The following is a 20,140-nucleotide window of genomic DNA, read 5'->3' on the forward strand; positions in this document are numbered from 1 at the left end:
ATATCGACTGTCCCTTCTGAATTTTGTTCTGCTGTCCTGTCTGTCAATAAACTGCCTTCTTGCAATAGGATCTACGACTCCCTTTCTGACAAATGTCTTTTGCAAACTGCCCTGGCCCACTAAAAGTAAATCAGTAGGCTGTGAAAAAAAAAGTATCTTCCATGCAGACTCATGTTAATGTTACATTGACAGAACAACACTTTAGTTTTTTTAATTTTTTAATTTATTTTTAAAGCACAATTAAAACAACGTAATGTTGACCAATGTGTTGTACAGTCACGCAATAAAATTACATAAATAAAAGGAATTTTTAAAAAAAAGCATAAAAAGAAATAAAAGCATGAATAATCCTTTCAAAATAACACTTATCAGGCTAATTCAAATTTTACAACAGGGAAAATATATATTTTTGAGTGTATATATTTAGAAGTTTTTTAAGCATATTTTAAGATATAAGTGATAGCAATAGGTAAGCTAAAAAAAATGGAGAAGCTGGAATACTTCTGATAAAATGTTTAGCATTTTTAGGAGCTGTGTTATATCATAATGCAGGATGGCTGAAGCAATGTCATGAACAGTTTTTTGCACGTTCCCTGCTCAAGATTTATTGGCACCCATAAAACACCCCAACAAACAAGTCTGGATCTGTCACTAGACAACGGTTTTACTTTTGCTGGATCAAACACACATTTGACAACATCAGTGTGAGCGCAGGAGCAGTTCTCAGTATCCAGCAGGACGACCGCCATTGCTCTCGTCAGATTCAGCACAGAGTTTGTCCCCCTCTCGCACAACCGCCTGGACCGCTGTTAATTCAGTATCACTTTTTATTGTATGATTCTTCTCCTCCAAGCCTTTAATTACAACCTGAATTCATAAAGACAAAATTGTAATATTTCTCACTTTTCTGACTTTCTGAATCTAATTGTCAAGTGTAAGAATCCTACCTTATCAAACGTATCTTCTATATTTGTCACATTTGGTCTGATCTGATATCTGGGTTCTTTAACAGCGTTCTTCAGGTCATAGCCAAAGAACAGGTAGTTCAGGATCACCTGAGATGAGAGACAGGACAGGACAGGGGGACAGATTTTTTTTAGATAAAAGACAAATAGGTTTAAATATCACACAAACCTATTGTTTATTAAAACCCATAACCTTATCCGTTGGCCTATTCTGTAACTTCGGTCTGTTTATTCTTGTTTTGGTGACAGAGATCTGACACTGCTTTCGTCTCGTCCTGGTGGTGTTCGGACTTCGGTCTAGTTTGGTTTCGGTTCTGTGTTGAGATTCGGACACTCATGCTCTGAGTGTTTGCCTTCTGTTGTGAGTGCATGGTATAAGCATTCGTTCTTTCTCGTGTGCTCTCTTGTGTGAACGTGCAGATTCGAGTTAGATTGGGTCTAAATGTTGTTTATATTAGGTCCTCCCTCGTTACCCTCTTTGTTTGCTGCCCCATTTAGGCTACGTTTACACGTGACTGGCTATTTTCATAAACAGACATTTCACCCTCTCCGTTTTCAAAAATGGCATCGTGCACACCTGCAGTTTTCAGAAAAGTGTTCGTTTACACGAACCTGTGTAGATTTGCTATCAAGAGCATGCCAGACCTGTAGGTGGCAGTGTAAGCTCAAGCCCACGTTAGCCAATCAGAATCCCGAAAATAGCAACAACAGCAACGAATCACTTCCTCTTTCTCTTGACGCATTAAATATTACTAGTTTTCACAGTAATCTTTTTACTTTAAGACCGGGGCAAAGCAAGGAAAACTACAGTTCTGACGTCACATTTATACGGAAGTCACAACGGCTCGCAAAAAGGCACAGCTATGCAGGCTGTGTGCATGTGTCTGTGGATCGATGATTGACTGTTTTGAAACTTATATGGTAGTTTCACAGCCCCTAGACCTCTGTTATCATGAAAAAAGCCAGGAAATTTCAGTTTTGACAATATGGGACCTTTAAATATTTGACCACTTGCTTGAGAAACTTAATATATAAATCTACATAGAAGTAATGCATTGAATAATATGGTGTTTAAATTGTGTTTAAACGTGAACACGTCTATTAAATGAGGTTTTATTTAACAAAGTTCGGGAGGAGCAGGTTCAGATAATTAACCAAATCATGCACAGCTGTTGATTAATCAGTAATCAACTCAATGACAGAGTATAAATTCACAGCAGACCTATCTCTGTTCATTGAAAGTTTGTCAGCATTTGGCTGCGCCCTATCTTCCCAACATGTCCGAATCAAGCTCTCCCATCCGATGAAGGAATTTTCTGTCCTTTTGGAATATTTGCCAGAGTCCTCGGGTGTTATATTGCGGGCGTCAAGCCAAATAAACGGGTCCTTGCCACCAAGGGCGAAATACCAGTGATCTTCTTCCGCATTTATTTTTATTTCTTTTTTCTAAACCAGATCATTCAAGTAACGTTTTTTCCTGCCATGGAGAATGGTCATAGGGCCACCACGCAAGCACCACGCTCGTGTTTCGGGCAATGCCGCCCTCTTCATGCGAAAGAACGGGCTTCTCCAGCAGCTCTAGGCCGAAGCCGCAGGCCCTCAAAGAGCAGCACTGCAGATTCAGTACGGGTCGGCCTGCCTACGCTTTCAACCCCGTTGGCTGATCTCCGCGAGCGCTCCGCTCCATGGTTAAATTTCGCATTGCATTCAGTTGTTCAGTTATAACGAGGTGTTAGAAATGTATTTTCTTTGTCTCAGCTTTGTCCATGTAATAGCTTTGTCTATAGCCTAAGTTGGGTCCAGAAGAAAAGGCTTGGTCTGCACATTCCTTTTGTGTGTACGTAAGGATACATCTGTTTCATGCACCCCAATGTAGAGAGGGGGAGAGAGATGTGTGTTTTCCATGTATTGTGTGTTGCAGAAGCCCTTCGGATCTAAAGGACCTAAAGGAAACTGTATCGGATATTGACCATTTATAGTTATGTTATACAACAGTATATGATACCTATGATGTCATGTATGATTTTATTGGTTAAGATTGTGATACTCCCTATACATTTTCAGTATATATTCTTTGTCTAGAATATTGGGAGGGAAGCCATTTTCCTGAGCTTCCCAGCACTGGTTTCTTCTTTTCTTTTGTTTTATTCATTCACTACCTAAATAAAGGACGGAAAGAAAAGGCACTTCGTGTTGGAATAAACTTTATTTCTGACAGATTTGGGGGCTTCGTCCGATCTACTCCAGGTGGTGAGAACATTTCTTCTTTAAATAAGAACAGTTTCTTACTATCTGTTGAGATAGATGAATTTTGATGCGTGCCGTGATTTATGCCATATTTGGTATTAGATATCCTTGCAATTGCAGGACGAACGGTAAAGTGACCTGATCAGTCCTTTATCGTTATGGTTTACCTCGTGTTTAATTAAGGCGTGCTTTAATTGAGACGGGAAGAACGACAAAAGACAGTGATCTTTTATCGTTATTTTTGGGTGTTCCTTGTGTTTTAATTAATACAAGAAGAGCGTGAGAAAAAATTGATCACTTTTTCTGCGTTTTTGGTCTTACCTTACTTTTGTAAGAAGGAAATATTGTCGCGAGATATTTCAAAGTGCTCCGTTCCTTTTTTTTGAGGTTGTGAGTGAATGATACAAGATATAGTTTATTTTGATCTTTTCCTGTTCTATTCCTTTTACTTCTTTTGTTCCTTTTGCCAAATGTACTAACAATTGTAACTGCAGAATTGTTCTTTTCTGTTCTCTAGTTGACTGTTTTAATATTTATTTACTCTGACTTGAGAAGAAATTTTTGTGTGGCTTAAGATGGGCAATAAAATATCTCCTCCGTTAATTGATGAATCTCCAAAAGATTTTATGAATCGAAACGACCAAGCTTTTTATACTGAGCCATATCTGTCGAACCTGGTAGGATGGTCAACGGGCAAAACACAATTAGACCCATTCCCTCGAGAGGGGTCATTTAAAGACGCTGATATGCAAAGTGCAAAAGATATGATTTTTGGGAATTGGGGCGATCCGACATGGGACTATCCCTACATGGAAAAGTCGTTTAAAACTTGGCAAACCATGAAAAAATACTGGGATCAAGGTCCAGTGAGAGTTAAGAATACTGCAAATATTAGTTTTCCAAACCCTGAATTGGCTGTGAGTAAGAGTGCAGTTTCTGCCGTCTCTGTCCCTCAGCCAGACACAGACAAGAGTTCTCCGCAACAGGAAAAAAAGTCTCTTCTGCCAGAGACACAGACGCCGCAACCCCTCCCTCCCAAATATGAGAGCATTCAAGCTCCCGCTGAACAACCTGCTAGAAATAGATTGTACCCAGACTTAACACAAGCCACTGCCTTTCCTTTTGTTGAAACTTCAGATGGATTTAAGGTTCATCCGTTAAACATTTCTGAAGTGATGGCTATCTGTAAAGAACTGCCAGATCCGTCCAAAACCCCGCATCATTATGTTTCTGTTTTGAAGCGCTTGACTGCCTATAGCCAGTTAACTGGGCGTGATTATCGCTTTATATTAACGAAAACTCTTCCTGCTGACATTACGGAGGACGAATTGATTGAAGCAGTTGATCTTTTGGATCCTGTTAATGATGTACCACCGTCACGTCGCCTTGTGAAAACAGACCCTGAACCGATTGACCTTTCCAAATCATTTCGTGGTTTGAGATTTAAGGATGACGACGATGACGACGAATCGGGGAAAGTTTGGATATGGGCCACTCCGAGTAAACTTAAACTCTTTTTCAAACAATTAACTGCATTCCTGCTGAAGTTGTCATCTACTAAACAAGATATTTCGCATGCCGCTAATACAAAGCAAAAATCTGGCGAGACGCCAACAGTTTTTTTTAATAGGTTCAAGCGTGCGTGGATTGAGGAATCAGCACTTCCGATCGATGATGACAATTGTCTGTTGTTTGTGAATACGTTTCTGAACAACATGCATAACGAGACTGCACAATTAATTCGACTTACGACAAATAATCTTTTTACGATGTCAGTTGATGACCTTGGCAAACGTTTACGTGAACTTTCATGTGCAGGTGCTTTCGACTCTAAAGGAAAAATTCCATTAATGTTGCAAGTTAATTCTGAGCAGGTTAAGGCTTCGCCTCGTCCGTTCAATAACTCTAAACAGCCTCTCACTTGCTTCTGCTGTGGCCGTCCTGGGCATATTGCCAAGTTTTGCAGAAGGAGAGTTGGGCTGCAGCAGACTAATGGAAACCAGATGTTTAGGCGCTCTGATGGCTGCGGGCCAAGAGCCCCCTCCTTGCGCTCTTCCGAACAAGAGAGACAGTATCCAACTGCATGGAGGAAACAATGACTGAGGGTGCATACACAGGAGCCTGCCTTTTCAATGATTACGTTAAATTATGGTAACAAGTCAAATGTTTTGCCATTCATTGAATTAAATGTTGATCATAAACCATATGCATTTCTTGTCGATTCAGGCGCCAGCGTCTCATCATTATCATCAAACTTTTATGAAGGCCTGATCACTGGAAAGACAATCAGTTCTATCGGGATTGACAACGTTCCAGTAAAATGTGAAATGTCACCACCTTTACCGGTTACTTCTAAGGATGTACCATCATTGTTTAAAATGCATGATTTTGCAATCATACCAAATTCACCATTCTGCCTTTTGGGTCGAGATTTAATGCATAAACTTGGTATGAAATTGGATTTTGATGCTGACTCTCTGACACTTATGTTTCCTGCAGCTTTTTCCATCACAACCGACACAGGAAGTGCTCTTGTCGAGGATTTGTCTGCAACTGTGCTGACACAGGAACTTTCGGGCGTCAACCCTCAATTGTGGGCGGAACACAAGGATGACGTAGGGCTAATTGATGTCCGGCCCTACAGGGCAAATTTGATAACCAATAGGCCTGTGTTTCAAAAACAATACCCGCTTTCAAAGGAAAAAGAGGAGGGAATTGCCCCCCTCATAGAACAGCTATTGGCTCAAGGCATCCTGGTTCGCACTCATTCACCTTATAACACACCAATTAATCCTATCAAAAAGGCAAATGGTTCTTGGCGTTTAACGCAAGACCTGAGAAAAATTAATGATTTGATAAAACCACTTGCACCAATTGTGCCAGATGTACAGACTATAATCAATTCTATTCCTTCAGAACATTCATTTTTTTCTGTTATTGATTTAAGCTCTGCCTTTTTCAGCATTCCTGTGGATCCTGAAACTCAGCCACTGTTTGCGTTTTGTTATCGAAATTGTCAATTCCAATGGACAAGGCTTCCCCAGGGCCTACGAGATAGCCCGGCCGTTTTTGCCGCCGTAGTGCAAGCGGCACTGAAAGATGCCAAATTGCCTCCAGAGACTTGTCTGCTCCAGTATGCGGATGACATCCTAGTCACTGGCGCCTCTGCAGAGATGTGTGCTGCTGCCTCCACAATTGTCTGCAATATTCTAGCTGAGGCTGGATTCAAGGCATCCAAAGAGAAACTTCAGTGGGTACAGAGAAAAGTCACCTACTTGGGCCATGAACTGTCACAAGGCCAAGTCCGCCTGTCTGCTGACAGGGTTACAGCCATCGCTGCATTCAAGCACCCATCAACACGGAAGCAAATGCAAAGTTTTCTGGGACTGGTGAATTACTGCAGGCTATGGGTCCCTAACTGCTCCATGTATGACAAAATTCTGCGAGAAGCTACGCTGGGTGATAAAGAGGACATTACATGGACTGCTGAAATGGATCAGGCATTCAGACATTTGAAATCCTCTCTCCTAAGGCCTCCTGCCCTCGGCCTACCATGTTACTCTCGCGAATTTCATCTCTATATACACGAAAGTGGAGGAACGGCCGCGGCAATCCTGGCCCAAGATCATGGCGGTACTTATCGTCCAATAGCCTATTTGTCTAAAACCCTTGATTCAGTGGCCAGGGGTCTCCCTGCCTGCCTGCGTGCAGTGGCTGCTACAGCGATCATGGTACAGGATGCTGAAAAGGTTGTTTTGTCACATCCATTGACTGTACATACATCTCATCAGGTTGGAGCTATTATGCATAATATTTCTACACAGCATATGACTGCTCAACGCCGTTCAGGCTATGAGGCTATATTGTTAGCTACTGCTAATTTAACTTTGAAAGTAACCTCTGTTGTTCACGGTCCCACTATACATTTGCACAGGTTACTGGCACAAGGTGAATTTCAGAGTGACGACCACGACTGCCTGACCAGGATCCAGACGTCGACTGCCTGTAGGCCAGATGTATCTACATCTGTCCTAGAGGAGGGACGGAATTGGTATATCGATGGATCCTGCTTTAAGCCAAATGACAGTACATATTTGTGTGGTTATGCTATTGTCGAATTGCCCGATAATGTAATTGAAGCATATTCGCTGCCATATAAATCAGCACAAGTTGCAGAACTAATTGCTCTAACAAGAGCTTGTCAGTTGGCAAAAGGTCAGTGCATTAACATATACACTGACTCCAAATATGCGTACGGCGTAGTCCATGATTTTGCTAAATTGTGGGAGGAAAGAAATTTTAAAACCTCCGATGGAAAACCAATTTCGCATCATAACATTGTGGCCGAGCTGATTAGTGCAGCACAGCAACCATTGAAGCTTGCTGTCATTAAAGTAGCTGGTCATAAGACAGGTGAATCTGATGAAGCCAAAGGAAACAGATTTGCAGATGAAGTAGCGAAATGGGCAGCAAAAGAAACGATATGTAGCCCACATGTAAATGACCAAAGCACTGAAGTGCCAATGATGAATTCGTCATTGACTAATGATTTGGACATAAAGATACTACAAGCGAATCCTACTCAAGATGATTTGAATCATTGGGCAGCCAATGAAGTAAAACCAGATCAAACCGGTATTCTGAGAGATAAACAAGGTAGAATCGCGCTACCTGCATCCACCATTGTAATGTTGTGCAGGCATTATCATGGTGTATCGCATGTATCGAAAGAGAAAGTGATACAAAATCTGAATCAATCATATTGCATAGCAAACGTTCGAAGGAATACTTTATTAATATTGGATGCTTGCTTGGTGTGCGCGCGAACAAATCGGCACAAGGCAACCGCCCATGAGGCTTTACCGCATCCCGAACTTCCTTTTCAATATTTACAGATCGATTTTACACACATGCCTCCATGTGGAAATAACAAATATCTGCTTGTGATTATTGATCGATTTTCTAAGTGGCCAGAAGCTTTTCCGTGTGGCAAAGAAAATGCAAAGACGGTAGTAAAGGTTCTTGCAAAAGAAATTATACCGCGCTTTGGCATTCCAACCGTTATAGCAAGCGACAATGGAACTCCGTTTGCTTCTAAAGTCACACAATTATTAGCCAAAGAGCTTAATATTGCTTGGCATTTTCACATTCCCTATCATCCACAGAGCTCAGCGAACGTCGAAAGGACTAACAAAACGATAAAAGAACGTCTTAATAAAGCGTGTCTAGATACGGGCAGAAATTGGGTTGATTTGTTGCCTGCCGTATTGACAGAAATGAGAATGTCTCCATCAGCCACCACAAAAATGTCTCCATTCGAAATTCTCATGGGTAGACCTTTCCCGACCCCTTGGGTCAGAGGTCGCGCTGGCAATCTTTCCACAGGTGACACGGAGGTGATCATCGCAGATTATGTGGATTCCCTTGTTAGAACTTTGAATGGCATAAATGGTGATGTTTCTCTGTCTCTCCCTCTTCCCTCAGAAAAGCCAACTCATCCTTTCGTTCCAGGACAACAGGTGCTGATAAAGTGTCTGAAGCCCACAAAACTTGGGGAACCAAACTATCTGGGGCCTGCCACGGTGATCGCTGTGACGAGGACCGGTGTTCTGACGGACCTCCAGCCGCAGTGGATCCACGCTAGCAGAGTGAAGGCAGCTCCAGCCCAGGGGAACGCATAAGCCTATGCGGAAGTGGACCTCCAGCACTGATCGAAAGGAGAGCGAGGAAGAGAAGTAGACGAAGAACGGGATTGCTGATTGAAATTAGCAATAATTATCATTGAATCCATTAAGCCATGTCTGCAAAGTTGCTATTACACCTGCTCGTGCTGACAAGCATGTTCATTTATACACAAGCCCTCGTTAGCAGTGGTAATGAAACCTGGTTGGCCCACGAAGACGAACCACATGCGTTTGCTTCTAATATGTGGTGGAGGTTAGCCAACTTCACTGCTAAGTCGACAGGAAAAAAGGGTGACTGTTATGTTTGCACGAAAATGCCACAAAGTGCTTCCGGACCTCATGTAAGTGTTAAATCACCAACGACAGAAGAAGACTTGTTCTGTCCTTTATTTCTTAGTAGTATTGGATCGATTGCACCTCAAAATTCAACAGTAAATTGGACTTGTCCTGATCATAGGACACTGACAGTTGCAGTACAGGTACATGTTAAAGTGGCAACTGTAGGTCCTATTCCAGACTCATTGTTCTGTATTGAAAGAAAAATAGGATCTGCAACATTGGGTACAATTCCTGAGAGTAAATGTAAGCAAACATATCGCCGCTGTGAAGTACGAAACATGCCTTGTTGTTTTAGTTGTTTGACGGGAGAAGGAAAATTTGACTTGGAATTATGTTTAAAAACGTCTTCAAACCCTCTATTTACTATGAATGCTTATGCAACAGCAACTCCTGAGATTCAAGAATTATGTGATGAGTATTGTGGACTTTATTCGGGTAAAAATTGTAATAGGTATGTTCCATCTGTAAAAGGAACAAGAGCTTTGAGAGATTGGTTCTGGTTATGCGGGCACATGGTTTTCACCTCGTTACCTTTTAATTGGAGTGGACGATGTGCCCTAGTTACTTTAGAAGAATATTCTATGATTATTAGACCACATAGAACTGGTAATGTGATGAACCAAAGAAGCACACGCTCTCTCTCTGACCGCAGTTCAGTTAGTAGTTTGGGTAGAGATAATCCAGTGCCAAAAGAACATCGATTATGGACTGGCATGGAAAGATTCTTTGAAGGAATTTTTCCAACAATAGGAATTAGCAGTCTTCAAATTGAAGTCGAAGTTACGAATTGATTTCCTTTATCAAAACTACAAGGGACACTTTAGCTGGTGTCCAAGAAGAACTTAGAGCTCTTCGTTTGACAGCCCTTCAGAATCGTTTGGCACTTGACCAACTGACTGCGTCCAGAGGAGGGGTGTGTGTCATCGTTGGTATCTCCTGTTGCACGTTTATCCCGGCCAATGACGAAGATGGGCATGTTATAGCTGACGGAATAAATAATATGACAAAAATTGCTGATGAACTACAAAGAAGAGAAGTGAGTGATAGAAGTGGGTTTGGCGATTGGTTCACAAGTTGGAAACAAATGCTTGTATCTGCTTTAATCCCAATAGGAACGATACTGTTAATCCTTGCATTTATTGTTTGCTGTATTATTCCATTTATTAGAATGTTGATTTATCGTGCTATGAATACTTTTGTATCTTCTCAATATGCTATGATGAACAGAACTGTAAAACCTTAATGATTTTGAAGGAAATGTTTGAATGAAGAATGTTTCAATGTATTATCCTACACATAATGGACATGCTGAGAATGATGTGATATGATAATTATGTTATATGATAATTATCTTATCAAAGGGGCCATTGTTAGAAATGTATTTTCTTTGTCTCAGCTTTGTCCATGTAATAGCTTTGTCTATAGCCTAAGTTGGGTCCAGAAGAAAAGGCTTGGTCTGCACATTCCTTTTGTGTGTACGTAAGGATACATCTGTTTCATGCACCCCAATGTAGAGAGGGGGAGAGAGATGTGTGTTTTCCATGTATTGTGTGTTGCAGAAGCCCTTCGGATCTAAAGGACCTAAAGGAAACTGTATCGGATATTGACCATTTATAGTTATGTTATACAACAGTATATGATACCTATGATGTCATGTATGATTTTATTGGTTAAGATTGTGATACTCCCTATACATTTTCAGTATATATTCTTTGTCTAGAATATTGGGAGGGAAGCCATTTTCCTGAGCTTCCCAGCGCTGGTTTCTTCTTTTCTTTTGTTTTATTCATTCACTACCTAAATAAAGGACGGAAAGAAAAGGCACTTCGTGTTGGAATAAACTTTATTTCTGACACGAGGGGAACACGTTTTAAATGGTGTCGATCCAAATTATTTTCTGTCATTAACGTGCTGCTTTCTTGTGGCTAAAACTCACAAGTAGGCCTACAGTAGCTCGCGGCCTCGTGCATTACGTGCTGAATGCATGCGCTCAGAATCTTTAACCTAACTTACATCGTTAACTATGTCCTGCAATTTATCTGCATAAATCGCGTAGAAACTTAGTTATAGCATAAATGTTTTTATATATGGTTACAAGCAATGTGCTTTACACCAATAGTTTAGTGATCCTTAAATGAAACAAAATTAAACAAACACAAAGTGCCTAAACTAAATTCATGCAAAGCGTTGTCTTTTACGTAAGCTGTCTCCTTAGAAACCAGCAACAGATAAACGAACAATCGTTATCTAAATCAGAGTGTACTTTGACGTTGTTAATCATCAAACGTTCAATAATTGATCTTTCAGCCCTGCACAGTTTGGCTAAGCTCTGTATTCCGAACGCAGGTTAAACCATGGGTTCAGCCTCATCGAATCCTGGCCATTAATTTGAACACAGTTGATCTCCAGTCCTCACGGCAAAGAATAAATAAATAAATAGGACTTTCGGATCTCGTCCACCTCTCTGTGCTCGGCCACTTAAAGCTGCATTATGCAGCTTTGCCGACTTCTTCGCTGTTTTGCTCGCAAGTTTCTCTATAGAGCTGCCCCTACAGCTTCGGAATAGATATTTGACAACACTGTCGTTAACTCGTTGGCTCGTCCCATCTTCTCCCGCTGGTCACGTGCATTTGTTTTCAAAGAACCCGGCGAACGCACGAAGCCATGTCCACTGAGGTATGTATAATACACAGAAGGCTAGCATATAAATGTTTAGATAGTATATGTGTGCAGTGCCGTAAAGCAGTTTGTTACATCGCGAGACCTGATATCATGCGATACTTCCTGATGCTGCGGCCGGCGGCCCAAAGTTGCAAGGGTGGTTTTTTGTCTCACAGGCGCTCGAGGGGTGCGAGAAGACCACCATTCAACCCGAAAACAGTCATATAACCATTCCAATGACTCCGAAGCTGTTCGGTTAAGATAAAAAAGTTACTTAGATCACCTTTAATCAACAGAAATGCATAATCCTGCAAGGATTTCATCTCTAACCTCCTCTTCATCGTGTCTTAGATTAACGCACAAAAAGATGACCATCGGCTCTCCAAGCCCCACTCTCCTCCTCCCTTTGCTCATCCACACACTGCAGGAGCTCATTTCCTGGTTTCATGTTACTCTGGCTATTTTTCCTCTGCCACAGCAGTGATGTTTCCTCTGCTCCCACAGGTTCTCTGTAACTCTGGCTATTTGCTACATTGCCGCAGCAGTGATGTTTTCTTCTGCTACCACAGGTTTTATCTTACTCCGGCTTTTTCTCCATTGCCGCAACAGTGATGTCTCCTCTGCTCCCGCAGGAGCTCTGTTCCCTTAGCTAATCTTGTTTACTGCCACTGCAGTGTCTCTCCCTTTCCCATAGGATTTCCGTTTCTCTCGCTATTTTTCTCCCCTGCCACAGCAGTGATGTCTCCTCTGCTCCTGCAGGAACTGTTTCTCCGGCTAATTCTCCTCTGCTCCTGCAGGTTTCCTGTTACTCCGGCTAATTCTCAACTGCCCCCACAGGTTTTCTGTTACTCCGGCTATTTTCTCGACTGCCACAGCAGTGATGTCTCCTCTGCCCCCACAGGTTTTCTGTTACTCCAGCTATTTTCTCCACTGCCACCGCACTGATGTCTCCTCTGCTCCCGCAGGAACTCTATTTCCCTAACTAATTTTCTATGCTGCTGTAACAAGGCTGTCTCCTGCTCTCGCAAGAGCTCTGTTTCTCTGGCTAATTCTCTACTGCCACAGCAGTAAGGTTTTCCTTCGCTCTCATGGGTTTTCTGTTACTGGCTATTTTCTCCCCTGCCGCAGCAGCAATGTCTCCTCTGCTCCTGCAGGAACTGTTTCTCCGGCTAATTCTCTACTGCCACAGCAATGAGGTTCCTTTGCTCCCTCAGGATTTCTGTTACTCTAACTACTTTCTCCCCTGCCGCAGTAGTGATGTCTCCTATGCTCCCGCAAGCTCTGTTTCTCTGGCTAATTCTCTACTGCCACAGCAGTGAGGTTTCCTTTGCTCCCACAGGATTTGTTACTCCAGTTCATTTTCTCTACTGCTAGCAGGGATGTGTCTGCTCCAGCAGGAGAACTGGTCTCCCAGCGGACACTGCATGCATCCATTTTTCTCTCTTCCCTGTCCAGCGATTATTGGTCTCCCAGCGGACACTGCATGCATCTGTTTTCTCTTCTCTGCAAGCATCGGTCTCACAGCGGAGGCAGTCCTTCCGTCCAACCTCATAGACTGCCCAAATAATTCCAAACGCGAATTCTTCTCGCCGCTCGGCCACCTAAACCATGCTATACACATAATTCCGCAAGGCCGCCCTTTCATCACGCACCTCCTCGCCCTAAGTTTATGGATAACCTACTCTAATCAGTGGAATGGCTTTTTCTACCTTTTTCTACGATTACATCTCTCTCCCCCTCGATTAAGCCGTTGACAGCTCCTTCCAATCGTCGTCACGGCTTTCCCAGGGGGGAAAGTGGTCAACTAACAGAATCCTGGTCCATCGCGACAAACTAAACTATGCACTGCATCAACAAAGGTCGTTCTTACTCACCCGCGTTAATTGCCACTCCTCAGATGCCTCATTTGGAAATCCGCTTGATCAGTTTGTAGTAACTGCCAAACACGTTCCAGGAGCACAAAATCAAATCGCTGACTCTCCCATTACTCTTTGCAGAAATTCAGGACGTTGGTGCCAGAAGCATAAAAAGCTTAATAGAGCTATCTAACCAGCATTCAGTTTTAAATAAATTAGTCTACGGTAAGCCTGCCCCCCGCCATAAATAAATCTCAAACATTCCTGCTCATTAAAGGATTCAAGAACTTATCCCGCTCATCCGGATACCAGTCAATCTATTGCAATTGACATACTCACCAAATGTATTCCGACACTCTGTCTCGCATACCATTCCACCAACTCCGTCTGCACACTGGAAGCACGTCTGTCCTAGCTGTCTTCGGTTTTCTCCACCGCTCCGAATTGACTATCACATCTAACGTCGACTCAAATACCCATCCTCCAATCTCAGATTTACAGATCGTAGATATCGAAACCATATTTTCTTCATTAAACAAGTAGTAAACTGATCGAGCAAAAAGGTCACTTCGTTTATATTTCCAATCCGCCAACCACCATCCAACTGTACCACTCTCGTTGATTTACTGCAGTATAAACGTTCAATGTTCAAATCCCTACTCGGCCCACATCAGAAGCGTTCAAAACCTACATCAGATCCAGCCGCTTCCACATCAAAACGCTCACCAAGCCATAATTAAATCATTCATTTCCATCACCTGCTGCGCTCCATCCATTGTCACTCAGTACCAGTACCAAGATCCAACCCACTTCCAGTATCATTTGGTTCGCTGCGTTCAAGCTCGATACAACAAACATCTACAATACAGCGTCTTTTTTACAAACAATGGCAGGCTCCCCCGTTCGCACACGTAACGGCTCCTCGTTCAAGGGCCGGGCTCTGTCCCCCTTCCGAAGCGCTGATCGAGCCCTCCCGTTCGAATCGCAGTGAGAGTCTGCCCATCTTAGTCGTCGTGGGACGGCTGCGCTCACGCCGCTGTGTGGGCTCCCCATTCGTCGGGCCGCGAGGGTTCTGTTCCCGTGTCCCAGCCCCCTTCGAAGCGCTGGTCGAGCCCCCCGACAGAGTCCAGCGGACGCCCTCCCTTCCGCTGGCGAGGCCTACCCATCCGATGCCGTGAGCATCCAAGTTCCCGTCGGACGCTGCGAGGGCCCTCCCAGTTGAATGGCTAAACTCTTTTTCAAATCACGCTCGTAAAAATCTTGCGTCATCGAGTTGACAGTTCAACTGCCGAATGGGCTTATCCGTCCGATGCCGTGAGCATCCAAGTTCCCGTCGGATGTCGCGAGAGCCCTACCGGTCGAACAGTCAAGCTCGTTTTTAGTAAAATACCTTCTCATGCCCTGCACTTTTTGGGGGGATTAATTGCACATCATTTTACGATTGCTGTCCTGCGCTCACCTGGCTTTTATGGGGGGAGTACTTTGGGTTCGGGCCTAACTCCGAGCTCGGAGCCCTCCCCCCGGACAGCACGCCAAATACGCATAAACTTATTGTATTAATTATATGTAGCTGTGAACTCGTGAAATGAGGTTTTATTTAACAAAGTTCGGGAGGAGCAGGTTCAGATAATTAACCAAATCATGCACAGCTGTTGATTAATCAGTAATCAACTCAATGACAGAGTATAAATTCACAGCAGACCTATCTCTGTTCATTGAAAGTTTGTCAGCATCCCTCCTCCACCCCATCTCCTCACTTCCAGTTCCATCTACACTTCCATTTCCATCTACACTTACCAACTGGGGGGAGTACTTTGGGTTCGGGCCTAACTCCGAGCTCGGAGCCCTCCCCCCGGACAGCACGCCAAATACGCATAAACTTATTGTATTAATTATATGTAGATGTGAACTCGTGAAAGAGTGTATAGGTGTACAAAGAGAATCGCAATGCTGACAAAACTTTTTTTTTAATAAAAGTTGCTGATAACTTCTGGATTTGAAAGAAAAATAGTGAGTAAATGTGTTTGTGGTATAGCCGTGGGTTACACACTGCAAACGCAGCATATGTGAAAGCACTATAGCACATGCTGCTCCTGCACCGCATACGCACTGCACACAGAGTATGTGTGAAATGGACGTCAGTTTTACATGCAAACATGCAAACAAAGTTTTCCAAAATCTCCAATCTGGCCGGAGTTTTTAGAAAGAATAGTTTTCAGAGGTGAATTCTCTGTTTGCGTGTAAACAAAGGGCACAAACGAAGGGAAATGTCTCAGTTTTTTCAAAATAACCATGGGGTTATACTTTTTCAGAGTAAACGGGGCCTTATTCTCCTTGTGTTTGCAGTCCTGTGCCAGACCATCTTCAAATGTCCCCACTTGTGTGTTTCCCTGCCTTGTAAGTCAAGTCAAGTCCTGCTGCCAGTCCTGTTTTCCCGCTCGGGGTAGTTTTTGTTCGTTTTTTTATCAAATAAAAGCCCATATTCTGCATTATTGAGTCCTCGCCTCTTCCCTTCACCCCAACCTTGACATATTCAGAATCAACAAATGTTTTTCAAGTTCAGAATAGTCATCCAGAATAATCAAATGTAAAAAAAAATTATGTTGCTTTCTGTAATGTGCTGTTATGTAAAGTTGAGGAATACGTTAATTGTTCAACTCTCTTAAAGGCACACTAAGTAATGTTTTGCCAGAGGTCGTATTCAAAACAAAGGCGTAGCTTGATGACGCCTTGATTTGGCTGAATCATGGGAGTTCTTGTTTTCACCTCTACAATCGGTGGAGAATACGATGGACTAGTGTTGTCAAAAGACCCGGTACTTCGGTACCAAGTCGGTACTAAAAAAATTTAAACGTCACGGTACCAAGTTTTCTTAAAGGGGTGGTTCGGGATTTTTGACATCGGACCTCATTTTTAAGTCAGCCTGGTTGTTATTCATCAGTGGAGACATTTTTTTTTAAAAATTATCCAGTCCTTATATTTGGATAGTTAGCCGATGCTAGGCTAGCGCGAGTCAATGGTATATGTTAGCCAGCCATTAAAAACCGTTTTACCCACTCCACAGTGCACCAAACGCAAATCAATTATAACACTAGACTATCGATGCAATTGTCCGTTGAGAGAATAATGTTAGAAATCAAACTTACCTTTCATCTCAATGATCCCAAAGGAACTAGTTTCTCAGCAGCTGCGGAATTTTACTTTGCTCCAGTTAGTAATGCGGCAAAAAGTAAACACAGAACAGAAGCGCACTACAGTTGTGCCAGCGGCAGGTAAATACACTTGCGTCATGTGTGTACCGGCTCACTCGGTTGCCTAGGTAATCAATATCACTCCGCTGCTGCTGTAGACAAGGCTTATGATTGCAGGGAACAAATTATAACTAATGCAATGTGATGAAAGGTAAGTTTGATTTCTAACATTATTCTCTCAACGGACATCGATAGTCTAGTGTTATAATTGATTTGCGTTTGGTGCACTGTGGAGTGGGTAAAACGTTTTTTAATGGCTGGCTAACATATACCATTGACTCGCGCTAGCCTAGCATCGGCTAACTATCCAAATATAAGGACTGGATAATTTTAAAAAAAAAATGTCTCCACTGATGAATAACAACCAGGCTGACTTAAAAATGAGGTCCGATGTCAAAAATCCCGAACCACCCCTTTAAGTACCGGTGGTACCGAGGACCCGTTCAAACCCGGTTCCTTGATGCGAATGCATGCACTGATTCCAAATCTCTCATATTAGGAGCGACGCGGCGCGCTCGTTTTTCCCGTTTATATACTGTCTATGGTTTTTCCAGGAGCGCCTATGTTCATGTTTGCATAGCAACGACAGACGCCACGGGAAAGAAAGCGCTTGTGGAAAGGAGAAACTTGTCTATCTCCGAATGCAACGTTACGTTACTGTACATGAGGAAAGTAAGATGGAAAGCTTGTAAAGATTAGTTCCATATAAATTCACGGATAATTAGTTGTTTTGTCGTTAGTGAAAATCAATATTGACCTTGTATTTGAAAAAGGATCCTCATATAAAAACAATAGGCCTACTAAAATTCAAAGTAAGTTCGTTCGCATTCGGAGATCGACTATTTTTGAAACGGTGCGAAATGCGCTCTCCATGATGACGAGGAAGTATCAGCAAAGAATTTATCGATTTCTAGCACTTTGGTACCGAAATTGGTACCGAGAACCGTGGATTTTCACTGGTATCGGTACCGAATACTGAAATTTTGGTACCGTGACAACACTACGATGGACTAGGGCAGAAATCATATTCATGGATGACAGGTAATGTATTAAAGATTTATTAACGTTATAAAAGCCGTTGTTAGCAGAACGAGGCTGCTGGAGCGATTGCTAATGAGAGACGAGCGCGACACATGGCTCAGAAATCGGGGGTAACATGGGTATAATGTCACTGATAGGCGACGCACAGGCACGGTCCTGGTTGAAACTGCTTATTTCTCTGGATTTAAACATTCTAAGAAACATTTGGGATAATGTAAGTACACAAATCAACAAAATATATAACATTGTTCAAATGTTTTTTGAAAAAAAAAAAAAATCTTACATAGTGTGCCTTTTAAGTGTTTTTGTTTTGTTACCTGAGCAGTTGCAGTGGTGATATTTGTCCCACCTGAACCTCCAACAACCATTCTGACTTGTCTGCTTTGTTTGTCCAATATTATTGTGGGACACATAGATGAAGGTGGCCATTTACCTTGTCAAAACAAATAGTCATTTACATGTGAATATATATATTTTTTTATTATTTATAACTCTTTCCCTGTCAGCGTTTTTTTTTTTTTTTTTTTTTTTTTTATAGCTTCCAGTAAACGGCAGCATCTTTGATCATTTTCACAAATCTTTACAAAACTCCAGAATATTCTGATGTATGAATATCTGAACATGCAGTATAACACAGATGGAGTAGATTGTGTCCATCACCACACCTAATGCTTCACAGTCGTTCCCTCTTTATAGGTTGACATTTCATTCAGGAACATTAGGCAGTTTTGATTTATATACTGTTTAATGTCTGATGATTATGTTATTTGTATGTCAGCAATCCTTCTATTGCTTTTTTCTGCTTCTTCTTTGCTTGTTTTGATCTGGAGATTCTGTACTCTTCCAAAAGATGCATAATAGCACCCATACAGCATAACAGTGAAAACCTGAATAGCCGGAAATTTCTGTCAACGACGGGGAAGCGTTTTGTCATAAATTACAGAAAATGCCATCAATGGCAGGGAAAGAGTTAATATTATAACTCATAAAACTCAAGCCATGCAACTTTTTTTATTTTATGTTTTACCTGGTTTAAGTAATTTGATTTTGTCAACTCCATTTGTCACCTCAGGATCAATGAAATCCCTCATTTGGTCATTAAATATAATGCCTGTTGAGCGTGACATCACTCCAGAGCCAAACCTGTGAGAACACAAAAAAGATCCAGATAACAAAGCAACTAAGCTTCATAAATATATACACTAAACGTACATTAAAGGGGTCCTAGAATATTCTTTTCAAAAGATGTATATAATTATCTGATGTCCCCAGAGTGAGTATATGAAGTTTTGCTCAAAATACCCCACAGATATATTTATATAGCATGTTAAAATTGTCACTTTTTGAGGGTGAGCAAAAATGTGCCGTTTTTGTGTGTGTCCCTTTAAATGCTAACAAGCTTCTGCTCCCCTGAGGGCGGAGCGTCAAGGGCTCATGTGTTAGCATTACCTCACATGGACATGCACTGAAGATTTCAAAAACTTTTAGCCTTTTATGTTCAAACTGGAGTCGGACAATGATGCAGGGACTTAAGAAGAAGTGAACATGTAGAATGCAACAGGACGTTTCTGAATGGTTAGTTGAATTTAGGTAGCTGATGTGGAGGTAAGTATTGTTGTAGTTCTTAAAAAGCTGATTGTTGTAGTCAACAATGTACTCTTAAGAAGAGATTTCTGTAAAAAAAAAATACCTCCCATTGCTTTAAACTTTGAGCGTCACAACTTTGCAGATGTTGTGTATGCTCAAACAGCAACATAGCGAAGTTAAAAAAGAGAAATCATGATCAAGGACACCTTTAACATCTTGTTTTTTAATATCTATTCCACATTAAAATCGAATCTGTATTTTTGAAGGGAAGAGTGCAGTTTAAAAAAAAAGTGTTGTATTTTACTCAGTTGAGTAAATCTTGTTAGCAGTGTTTAATATACGTATTGCTAAAGGCTTTGTCTCATTAGCTGACTTGAATGATTTTGCTGAATTTTCTACCTGGCATGGTTTGTTTGGACATAAAATGAGACATAGTTCTTTATTAAACTCATAAAAGACTAAATAATTACGTGAATACTGGATGCTAAACCACAAAGAATACCACAATC

The 20,140-nt window shown here is 41.8% G+C and overlaps 1 protein-coding gene across 2 annotated transcripts in view; it reads right to left on the reverse strand.

Moving 5' to 3' along the window:
- Positions 1–230: 230 nt before the first annotated feature.
- LOC311077614 (glutathione hydrolase 1 proenzyme-like) overlaps positions 231–20,140 on the reverse strand; it is a 31,553-nt gene continuing 11,643 nt past the window's right edge. Inside the window, exons 11-14 of one of the 2 annotated variants that reach the window (XM_084106185.1) lie at positions 19,072–19,187; positions 18,362–18,477; positions 948–1,055; positions 231–867 (exon numbers count right to left, since the gene is read on the reverse strand). In XM_084106185.1, coding sequence (XP_083962311.1) covers positions 724–867; positions 948–1,055; positions 18,362–18,477; positions 19,072–19,187 — 484 coding nt within the window. In that variant the 3' untranslated portion in view covers positions 231–723. The remainder of the gene's footprint in view (positions 868–947; positions 1,056–18,361; positions 18,478–19,071; positions 19,188–20,140) is intronic. The other variant, XM_084106186.1, reaches the window with a different exon arrangement.

The sequence above is a fragment of the Abramis brama genome (assembly GCF_963993115.1).
Source record: "Abramis brama genome assembly, chromosome: 2".
Taxonomy (NCBI): Eukaryota; Metazoa; Chordata; class Actinopteri; order Cypriniformes; family Leuciscidae; genus Abramis; species Abramis brama.